Raw genomic sequence first — 12,168 nt, forward strand, 5'->3', positions numbered from 1 at the left:
GAAGGCTTCTGAGGGAGCACTTTATCTATGGTCTCAGGGATTTGCTGTGGATATGTTGGGCTTCAAACAGCAAAACATATTGCACAGCCACAAAAGGGCTCGTCATGCTTTGCTTCTATATATTATCAAAAGTTTTTGGGGTTTGGAGACCATACATAGAACTGAGACAAAAAAATAAAAAAAATAAAATAAAGCTTATGATTCTTTATCATGGGACAAATCCACGGTCCCCTACAAATTGAGATTTCCCTATCAAAGATTATTTGGATCCATCGTTCAGATTTCCGTTCTTTGAGGTAGCAGATGATAGAGATTGCACACAAGGTAGCATTAAGATTCAGTGTGTGTTTGGTGTTCGAGATTGTAGTTAAAAATATTAATTTTTTAAATATTTATTCTTAAAAAATATCAAAATAATATAAATTTTTAAAATTATAATATTAAAAACTTACAAAAATCTCTCAGGCAACCGTGAGGAAACAAGGAAGGGTTCAGCTTGAAAATTGAAAAAACAAAATTGATGCAATGGGTGGAAGAAAGGTATAAATATGTAACAAAACATTATCTCTTAGTTTTGTCTCTAATTAAAAAACTTTGTCAGATGGGTATCATGCAGTGCAAAAACACCATCGACAGGAAATCCTGTTTGACATAAAAGCAAGAAAGTGGGTAGCTGGGAAGGACACTGTGGTGATGGTCAATGTGTCTCTGCTTTGATCCATGGCATCAGCTGAGGATGGTTTTAACTAACCAAATCAACATCTAGCTATAGTTCAGACACAACAATAATTCATTTACTGTTTCTGTAATTGTATACTAGTAGGACAGGAAGTAGATGAACGTACGAAATATATGCAACTTTTCTTTCTCATAATTGGCCAATCAATTACATGTTCATCTTATTGTATTACAATGTAAGGGTATTTTCAAGAATAAAAGTTTGATTCTTTAAAAATTAACATTAATTTTCAATTTAATAAAAGAATATGTTAATATTATGGATACTTTAACCAAGAACAAATAAATTCTATTTTTATAAATACATCATGTAAATAAGAATTAATTATATAAAATATGAAAGGAAAAAATAAAGATAAATTACAATAATCTATTTGAAAGATGATCAAATTAGAAAATAACTACTAATTAAAAAGTGTGTCTTAAGAAATTTTAAAAAATAAAAATAAAAGAGAGGGTGATATTTAAAATTATCATTATAAACAATGTTTCCACCCCATCTTTTTTTAATTGTATTGTAATGCTTCTTCATTAGTACATAGGAATGTCCAAGTAATGCATTCACACTTTCACTTTCGAAGTAAGAGGGGATTAAATTAGTCTTTCATGTTTAACGTGATAATCAGATTAGTTTATAATCGTAATGAAATCATAATGGATATGAAGTTTGATTCTCTCTCCCTCCTAACATTTTTTTTTTTATGTTTATTGAAATAAAATTAGATTTAAAAATTAGGGTATTGCACATTTACATCTGATGATATAATGGCAAATTTATCAAATTTTTTATTTACATAATCAGGTATGAAGCTCCGTCGAGAAAGAGGATACCGTCCCTCGTTCCATACCCAACCCAATAGGGATTTTTCTTTTGCCCTACCTCCATCTCCATGGAGAAACTGCTTGGAGACAGCCAATTGCCATTCTTAATATTTTGTCTAAATACAATTTTAGGCCAGCATGCTTCATACAGGGAAGGACAGTTTTTCGTTTTTTTGACACCACTTCGCATGCGAAAACAAAACTAGCTAGGTTAAAAGCTTGGCTAGAAACAAATGTAAACTCGCTTAGTGGGGCCAATAACTTACACCAATCTCCCTTCCCAATCCTCATAGCCAACAAAAGCTTGCATGAAATAAATTAAAAGCTAGAAGAAGAAATGGCAGAGAAAGGTATGGACTTCAGAGAGTGAGGAAGTCCCTTTGATTTCATTTGTCGTTCTCCTGCACTGGCTGGACTCCACTGAGGACTCTGCTGCGTGCTAGTAATTAGTAATGCAATTAAAGTTAGTGGATACCCTACTCAAAGTCACATGGAACCCGAGAAAGAGATAAAATTAAGTTGATAAAGTTCTTACTCTCCTTTGTAAATCCACCACTATATGTGCCATAATAACAAAGAACAAACGTTGCTTACAGGCTTGAGTATTACTTGGATAATTTACTTTGGAAGATATCAAGGGAATCCTTCTCTACGATTGTTCGATCTAAACCATCGGTTTCCATCGCGAGCTTGTAAATCCCTCTGATTATGGTTTCCATTAGCGTTTTTGATATGAAAGCGGCCGGGATGCATTTGACGTCCTTGGCAATCCTTTTACATCAGTATCAAACTGACAACCGGCGTTGCATGTTATAGAAGAAGCTTCATCCATAGTTATAAAACCAGCCTGCCCTGGTTCTCGGGATTGAGTGGATGGGTTAAACCAGATGAATCAAAACGATATCATTTCAAGACTTAATAGCATTAATTTAGATCAAAATGTGACTACTTGCACCTGGTTTAATATTAAACCAGATCGAAATCAATTACCAGATCAATAGATTGATCTATAAAAACGGAACCATGTTTAACATGGTTTGATAATGGCATTCTATGCTTTATGAACCCAAACAAAACATGTCATGCTTTTGAATTAATTAAGGCACACAGCCTTGTTTATTCTATGGTTTTGCTCTCTACATTTGTCAACTTGTCGAATTCCTTCTACATTCATGGATATACATCAAAAACTACAATCCATATTTTTGGTTTAAGGAAAATTCTGTTAGCCAGTTTAGGCTAAATAATTTTAAGCATGACAATCTCTGTGGAAATAACTGAGATTTTCGTTTTGTGGTTTGTGAAGTCCAAGATTGGGTAGTTTATTTTCTTGGTTCTGAACATTAAAATTCTTTTGTCACTAATCCAGATAAATAACGGGCCTTATGGTCTTGAAGCCATGGCCTGTCTTTGTTGCTAGAAACTTGTTTTTGGTCCTGACAGATAACACTTTATCCCAGGCCTGGTTTTATCTAGCCATTTTAAAACTTCATCTGCTTAGACAATTCCTCCATGTTGGACCTGTTTTAAAGGTCCAATCAAGCCTACAGCAAGTCTATTTCCACTTAGCCCCATTTGAGCAAACCATTCATATTTCATCAAGTTCCAAAATGTTCATTAATTACCCTAAAAAATAAAATAAAACATGTTCATTTTGAATAATTACAGTGTTGTTGGAAAACACACACACACACTTCCTCCACATTGGACTTACTTCAAAGGTCCAATAAAGCCTATAGCAAATCTATTTCCACTTTGCCCTGTTTGAGAAAGCCATTCATATTTCATGGAGTTCTAAAATGTTCATTAATTACCCCCCCCCCCAAAAAATGTTTTTTTTGAATAATTACAGTGTTGTTGGAAAACAAGCGCCCGTATGTGTATGTGTGTATATATATTATGAAAAAGAATTTTCATATAAATAAGGATATATTTCCTTGTGATTGAAAAAATATGTTTTTTTTAAATATTAATTCCAAAATAAGCATACGATATAAGTTTGAGTGAATATAATATAAACAATTCACAACACATCTTATAATCATGTAAATACATTCTGATTGAATGGTTTTTTCCCATAAAAAGACATCACATCAATCACACAAGATATTCTAGTTATACAGATGGGAGGCACATATTTATGTTAAGGGCCTGGAAAATTAAATGCTTGAGTGATATCGAATCTCGTTTCACACTAAAAATAGATGATTTGACTGACAAAGTAAAGCAAATAATTATCAAAATAATTGTCGAAAAGAGGAGGAAAAAAAGCTGACACAAAATCTTGTCCGATTCAAGACTCGTGATTCTTGGCGAATTGGGTTTACTTCACTGTATGTGTCCTCTCTGCATGCATGGAACACGACGACCGAGCCAGTACCCACAGCCAATGAAAGGTCCGTTGTTTGATTAAAAGAAGGAAAAATGCAAGTAGTTTTTTCCATCCACTAAAAATGCTTGATATCTTAGTCAAAAGATCAAAAAAGAAAATCCTTAAAGTTATAAAATTTGTGACTAGCATGCCATGATGTCTTACAAAGATACATTTCTTTAAGGTAAAAAATTGTCTAATATAGATCTCAAAAGATCGATTCAATTAACAAGAACGTTTTAGGTTTTATCTTAACAAATTCAGTTGATATATCCATGGACGGAGCTCGAAAATGAGATTAAAAGGGTCAAATTAGAAAAATTATCATGGGAGAGCTGAAATCTCATTAGGGAAGCTAGAAAAAAAAAGTTTTTCTTGCATTGGATTTATATATATCAATATTCGATTAATTTAATTTGTAAATATAAATGCAACGAGATTTTTTAATTATATAAACATGCATAAAAGTCCTAATAGTTTATATACATCCAGTATGTTTTGTACACCAACATAAAGTCTATCCGAAGGGGATGTCTATCCAAAAATAAGCCTTGGTCGTCTTTGCATTTCGCGTGTGGGTGTGTGGGGATCTTCTTTTCCCAGAAAATAACGTGGCATCCATGTTTCGCAAGTCAATTACATAAATGTGTTGCACAACTATTGAGGGACTCATGACCCTCAGATCCCGAGGCTCAAAATGCTGGGAATTAAAGGTCCCCAAGGCCCACACTTCAATTTTCTTGGACTGTTTTCACTTTGATGGTAGCCCCTGAACAGCCGAAGATGCATGGCGCTTTCTTGAGGACATACTAATTCAAGGCAAGTTCCTCTAACCTTCTGGTCATGGTAATAGTCTATGAAGTCAAGTTCTCTGTTCAAATACAACACTTTCACATGCCCACTATGACTTCGAGTGTGTATTTTTATTGGATCAGAGGCCCCAGAAGAAGCTACGACGAAAAAGTCTTGAAGGATGGAACGATGTACGTTTTCCATGTATATTTGAACAAGGAAACTTCCTCCGAAGAAAGTGTGAACCCACGCCGGGTGAAGCACTTGGGGGAACACATTTCGAAGTAAATGCATTATTCTTATAAACTTAATTGGATCCTCCCATTTCTTGTCTGGTTAAATATTCATGGACGTTTGTTAGTCTAGTGGCTTATATTATATATACTAGATTCTTGACTTGTGATGCATAGCAGGTTTGATAATTATTTTCTAACCTTTAAAAAAATCATAAAGACCATGAGAATTAAAAAAATTCAATACATGCTGAACAAAATATTTTTAAAATATTAAAAATATAAGGTATTAGATGACATATTTTTTTAAAAAAAATTAAGATAACAAGACTTGATTTAGGTTAGTTATAGTTAAGCTGTGATCCAAAATATAAAATTATGATAATTTTATAAAATTCAAATCAAAACTAAAATAAAATTTAATTTTAATTGTACCAAACTAGAGGGAATTATACTAAACATGCCATTCAAAGATGCAGACCTGATATAATAATTCAAAAATATCCAAAGAAAAATATTTTTAGCTATCATAAGTTACCACACACACTACTTGAATATAGCAAAACAACTTATATTGTATTTACTAACCATTGTTTTTTATATTTTATATTTATGGTTAAATTATCTTTTGGACCACATAATTATCACAAAACAAGGACTTGAAAGTATGAATAAGCCTATAAAGATAAGTTAAAGAAATTTTGATTTTAAAGATGATATAATCATTTAATTATAATATGAAAAGAATTTTTTAAAAAAAAAAATCTAAATCCAAGTTAAATAACTTGTCTTTTAAGAGTAATTAAATAATTATATTGCATAAAAATATATATAAAACTTGAGTTATTCCCAATTAATTTTATAATGATCAATGAATCATGTAAAAAAAACTATATTATCTCTAATTAAAATTTTATTTTTTTAATTAAAAATTTTAATGATGTAATCTACAAATAATTAAATGAGATTATAACTTAGTCGCTTACATCTCAAAAACCTATAAAATAGTCTCTGAACCTTTAATAACTACTATCTAATTCACACGTGTTAATTATTGTTTTTTAATTAAGTACCCATCATGTTGTTTCTCCTCTAAAAAATTAAAATCATTGGAAGGTATATTTCAAATTAAAGGAAATGATGAATAAAAGTCAACGGACTATAGTACAAAATACCTATTATGGTAATTCCCTCTACTACTGTGGCTATGATGGCGGTGCAGTCGCATCTTCCGTCCAAATGTCATTGAAAAAAGCAGCCTAACGACTTAAACAAAAATACGGTGATAACTATTTTTTTAATTATATTTTATTTAAAAATATATTAAAAAAATATTTTTTAAAAAAAATTATTATCGATATTAACATATTAAAATAATCTAAAAATATAAAAAAATATTAATTTAAAGTAAAAAGATAAAAAAATTTAATTTTTTTTTTAAAATACTTTTAAAATACAAAAATCAACATAACCTAAATATAATTAAGATGACTTTTATTTATCTAGTTGGAGTATGTTTTTAATATTTTTTTAAAAAATATTTTGAAAAAATAATTTTTATTATAAAAAATAAAAAGTAAAGTGACTTTTATTTATTAATATTTTTTTAAAAAAATTTTGAAAAATTAATTTTTATTATAAAAAATAAAAAGTAAAATCTTGATATATTAAATAAATATTAAAAAAAAACGTTCATTCCACTTTTGAAGTAGAAGTAAATAAAAAAATCCAAAGATGCGAAATGAAATTTGAATACTTAGGCATATGATTAATTGGACGGGGAACAATAGTGGGGACAGGCTTGTTGGATGATATTATTTAAGTTTGAGGACAGTTGAGTTTGTTGAGATATCAACCTACAAATTGCCAATTTCTTCGAAGCTCAGCCGTGGTAATTAAACATTCGGGAACAATAGTGGGGACAGGCTTGTTCGAAGCTCAGCCGTGGTAATTAAACATTTCTTTACTTGTGTAATTATCAATTCCTTATCACTCATTCCTTCTTGAAGGATTTGAGGCTTGAGCCTCTTTCCGGAATAATAATAATAATAATAATAATAATATTTCTTCTGCCCTATATTGCCTCCTAATTCAATATTTTATTTTTAAAAATGAGGTTTTGAAATTGAGATGAAATTAATTAATTTTTTCTTGGCAGCATTCGCTTTTAAGAGTGGTAACATTCAAGTTTTAAGCTATAGGAAATAGATGTACATGATTTATCTTTAATAGATTGGAGAGATGTTTGGAAAAATCCACAAAAATAATTTATATATTATTAGGTGATAATAAAATTAGAGATTAAACGACTGGTAATGATAAATTAAAAGATTAACGCATATTTGAAAATAAAATTAACTTCACAAAGAATATAAAAAATAAAGAGGTATGATTTATCGACAAAATACAATCGGAATGTGTAGTAATCCACACCATATGAAAATCCATGCTAGTGGATTCCCTGCTTTTGGCCAAATCAACAGGCATGCCTTGCATGTTTCAGCCATCGCAACTTTGACTTTGATTCTACCTCCTCAAGTTGAGCTCTGTTCCATGCACTCTTCGAAGATAGACGATTTTCTCGTAAAGCATTCATGACTTGGACCAAGAACAAGGGCAACAACGCTAAAATCATGTCGTAAGGAACATCTAGGTAAAATTATTATCAGCATTCGTTTCAGGTTTTGTGCACAATGTTTCAAATGATCAGTTGCTTATTGATTTGTCGTGTGGAATGTAATAACTCATGAAATCATATCTTATGGCTCTCATTACTTGGATATTTAGGTCTCATTTAGTTGATAGTTACACCGAATTGTTAATGCATGTGTGGTGTCATCTGTCAGTGGATTTGCCACAATTAAGCCTAGTCAGTCAATATTCTTTCTTGGGATATTCATGGACAAAATGACCATAGAATAAAATGATCAAAATTATAAAATAAATTATAATTTATCACGCTAAATTTTAATCAGAAAATTTTAGACATCCAATTTTATATTGATGTCAGCTTGCTGTAGTTATTTCAAAGTTTAAAAGACCTTTAAATTAGACTTAAGTTATACTATTCGAGTTAATTTTGTTATTTTTATATTTCATCGTTTATTTAGATTTACTTGTATATTTATTTAAGAAATTGCAAATATCTTCTTTCCATAGAATTCTATGTTCTTATAGTTGCTGTTTTTCTTGTTTTATCTTCAGAATTAACCAATGACCTATCTAGATCTTATCTAATCCTACACTTCAAAAGGTGTTAAAGGCTCAAGTTTCTCGTAAGAAATTCAAATTTCAAAATCGTTTCAGAATTCGCTATTTCTTTTGTTAGTTTAGACGTTTCAAGTTCAACGTACTTGGATTTTTCTTAAACCATTCAGAGAAAGTTTGTAGACATTAATATTATTGTTTTCATTTTAGATTAAATTTCAGTGATCATTCTCTAATGCAGTATCAGAGCTGCTGTAACCGAGTTTTATTCTTATGAAAAAAAGGCTTGGCTAAGTTCTTGTTTGCATGCATGATCATGTATGGAAATGAACATATCTGATTTGTAGTTTGAGAAAAACAAGCATTTTACTCCATAACTTCTCTATATTAGTCAATTCTACTACCATATGATTAGTGTTCTACCACAAATCTGATCATGAGATGAAGTTCAAACAACTGTAGATTCTAGACATGGAAAAAAGCACCATTTTTATTTAATTACTCTCTTGCAGTTCCTGCATCATTTGCTGGATCCAATCCATACTATCATCGTCATAGTTGAATGGATAGGATGGCATGTATACTTCTTCCGTGAATAACAATGAATGATAACCATCTTGGCTGTCATTGTTGTCGGCTAAAAATGGCTGGTTCCAGAAACCTGAATCTTGAAATATTTCTATTGGAGAGAAACTATCTGCAGCACCATTCATGCCTGACACATAATCATTATTCATGGAGGATAACTCACTGCATGATATTTCTTGAGGTGAAGGAATGTTCTCTACAATTTTCGGGTGACGATCAGGTTCTGATGGAGTATTGACAGAAACACTTTCAGTTTCGGACTTTTCTGCTTGACCATCTTCAGACTGTGAAGTTTCACTTGATTGCTCTTTATTCACCAACTCAGAAGAAACTGATTGGCTTTGCTTCACTCTCTTGCTCAAGTTGGTGTGCCAATGATTTTTAATCTCATTGTCTGTTCTCCCAGGTAATTTCCCAGCAATGATAGACCATCTGCAGAAGACAAAATCACACTTAGTCAATCATTTCCATCATAGCTATGCTTTCAATTTTCCAGTCAAAAGAAAAAATATATACTTAATTTCTTCACATGTATGTGAAAGAAGTGACATTTTGTGAAGAAAATTTCGATGAAGTTGAATTCATTTTGAAATTAATGGCAGCTTACTTATTTCCAAGTTCTTCATGCATTTGAATGATCAAATTATCCTCTTCCTCAGAGAAATTACCACGCTTCACGTCCGGCCGGAGATAGTTCATCCATCTTAATCTGCAACTCTTGCCACACCTTGATAAACCTGTAAAAGATGACTAAATTAAATTCTAAAGGGAAAAACAGAAAACTGCACCATATTTTGTTTCTTTTTTCAGAAAAGTTTATGGGAACATTGATAGGAAGCAACAAAACTCATAAAATTAAGGTGATTTATTTTCATCATCTCTGGAAATTGGATTAGAACATGCTAATGCTTATGATGATAAGTTGAGAAAACATGAATTTATGGGTGAAATTTCCTTTTGAAAACCATTTTGTTTGAAGCATCAAAGATCTAGAAAGAAAATGGTATCTTACTTACCAGCAAACCTGGGAAGTTGTCGCCAATTCCAGTGGCCATATTTCTGAACATAAACTCTCAACTTATCATCTTCCTCTTTACTCCATGCACCTTTCCTGAGACCATTTTTATCAACCAAGGTTGTTTTGACCATCTTTCTATTGAAAAGAGGATGTAGCCTTTCTAGTTTCTATAATGCCTATATTAAGGTAGGAGGGCAAAGTATTACGAGTTAAGGATCAATATACCTTCACATCTATCTATCTATATATATATAGATCACTTCCTTTAACAATAGGAAGTGAATTGTCCTCAACCATGTAAAGTGGATGAATGACAATAGATTTAAAGGGAATTGAGGGCCCATTAGAAATTGTTATGGTGGTATTCTCTTTCGAAGATTGAATAATGCCATGACTAGAGTGAACACGGAGGCTTCCAAAAGGTGTTTTCTTTTGGTCAAAGTCACAAAGACCATATAATATTCAGTATTGCGTTGTTCCAGTCCAGTCAACTGAAAAAAAAAAAAGGAAAGTAGACTATGTACAGTTCGGTCAAATGCTCTTGCAAGAACTTCTGTGCAACTATATTGCACTATATTGCACTATTGTCTCAATGGAAATAGATCAGAAACTCCATTTCTGTGATATGAAAACTCCCTGTGAATATTTAATTTAGTGTATGTGCATGGTTTTTGTTTTCTCAACTTGGAGAGTGGGTATAGTAGGGCAGCCCCTTATTAAAATAACTCATCAACCTTCTCCACAGCTTCGATGAAATTTAAGCTCAGAATCCATTCTGATGAAATGTCAACTTCCTTCAATAGAACATTAGCCATCTTTATTTTTAATTTCATTTTCATTTTTCTTTTTCAATTAAAAATAGACAATTGCTATTCCTTTTCTGCAAAAAAGAAAAAAGAAATTCTACTAAAAATTAAGAGAACATATCAAGATTATAACTATGTTATTTTTTTAAGAAAAAATGAATATGAATGATAATCTAATTATAAAATATTTAGTTTTATTTTATTTTAATCGAAACGTATCATCCAAAGGTAGATGACAATAACCAAATATGAATCTGTAAAAGAAGAATATTGCAAAAACAAATTCAATCCAAAATAATAATATCATGACAAATATTTTTTGGACAAATTTAAAGAACAATATAAAAATTATATGAAAACATACAAAATTCTCCGATCTCAATATAAATTTAAAAACTATAGGATGAGATAATACATTTGAATTCCAATTTTTTTTTTCCGGTCCCAAAGCAATGCAACATTACTAGGATTGTAAGGGCAAGTGTATTTTTATATTTTTTTATATTTAAAAATTATTTTTCTTTTAATATTCTTCTTTGTTTCAAATTATTGTTTTTTAGATTTTTTATATTATTTTAATGTGCTAATATCAAAAATAAATTTTAAAAATAAAAAAAATATTTTAATATATTTTTAAATAAAAAATATTTTGAAAAACAACCATTACTAGAAAATTGAATGGGCTTTAAAAATACCTTAAATTGCTTTTAGTACTCTTAGAAAATACTCTAGGTATTTTAATAAATCCATCAATGACTCAAAAACCCAAAAAACCATCCCAAAACTTGAAAGTAACAAAGAAATATATTTTCAATTTAATATTTTTTTTAGATACTTTCAAGGTAAAAACAAAAAAAAAAAACAAGTTAAACTCCTTTAATCAAATAGAACTATTTGATATAAATATCAAAATTAAAATTAATGTCAATAATATTTTTCTCCACCAACTGCCAAAATTTAGAAATTTTCTCTCAAACTAGAGAATTAAAAAAAATAAGGAGAATGAAATTTTGAATCAAAATTAATTTTTTAAAAAAACTTTAAAAATTAGAGGCATCTAATTATTATAATTAGTAAAAAAATAAAGACTAAATTGAATATCTCACAAAAATTAACACCATTTATCTTCTTTACACGCTTCATGTTAGTAATATGTCTTTTAATTTCATCATATCTTAATTATTTTAGCTCTAAAAAATATATTTTTAATATATTTACATTATTTTTAGTATTTTTAACATCATTTAAAAAAAATTAAATTATTGAATATATTAATTTTATAATTACTAATTTTTTTTATTAAATCATGTTGATATTATTTGCTTTTAACAATATAAAAAATAAAAAATAATTAAAATTAACAAAAAAAAAAGAAAAAAAAAAAAGAGTTGAGGAGTAATATGTTTTGAAAACCAAGTTACTTTATATATGAATAGATTTCACAACACACTAGTAGAAAAATTTAAATGCATGGGGGGTTATGGCGTAAAAATTTATGTGAGAGGGGAGAAGCTACGAGGAGCTAAAAGAAAAAACCCTAAATACCCAATGTTTCATCTTCTTTAGGAGACGGCCGCCCCCCCCACCACTCCC

At 30.1% G+C, this 12,168-nt stretch overlaps 1 protein-coding gene across 1 annotated transcript; it reads right to left on the minus strand.

Annotated features, from left to right (window-relative positions):
- Positions 1-8,579: 8,579 nt before the first annotated feature.
- LOC105141824 (myb-related protein 308-like) lies at positions 8,580-9,994 on the minus strand. The gene is made up of 3 exons (XM_011049191.1): positions 9,768-9,994; positions 9,359-9,488; positions 8,580-9,183 (listed from the first exon to the last, which is right to left on the minus strand). Exons 1-3 carry the CDS (start codon positions 9,898-9,900, stop codon positions 8,658-8,660), a joined length of 789 nt encoding a protein of 262 aa, XP_011047493.1. The 5' UTR covers positions 9,901-9,994; the 3' UTR covers positions 8,580-8,657.
- Between the last annotated feature and the right edge of the window lie 2,174 nt (positions 9,995-12,168).

This window comes from Populus euphratica, unplaced genomic scaffold (genome assembly GCF_000495115.2).
Source record: "Populus euphratica unplaced genomic scaffold, PopEup_1.0 scaffold132.1, whole genome shotgun sequence".
In the NCBI taxonomy this organism is placed as follows: Eukaryota; Viridiplantae; Streptophyta; class Magnoliopsida; order Malpighiales; family Salicaceae; genus Populus; species Populus euphratica.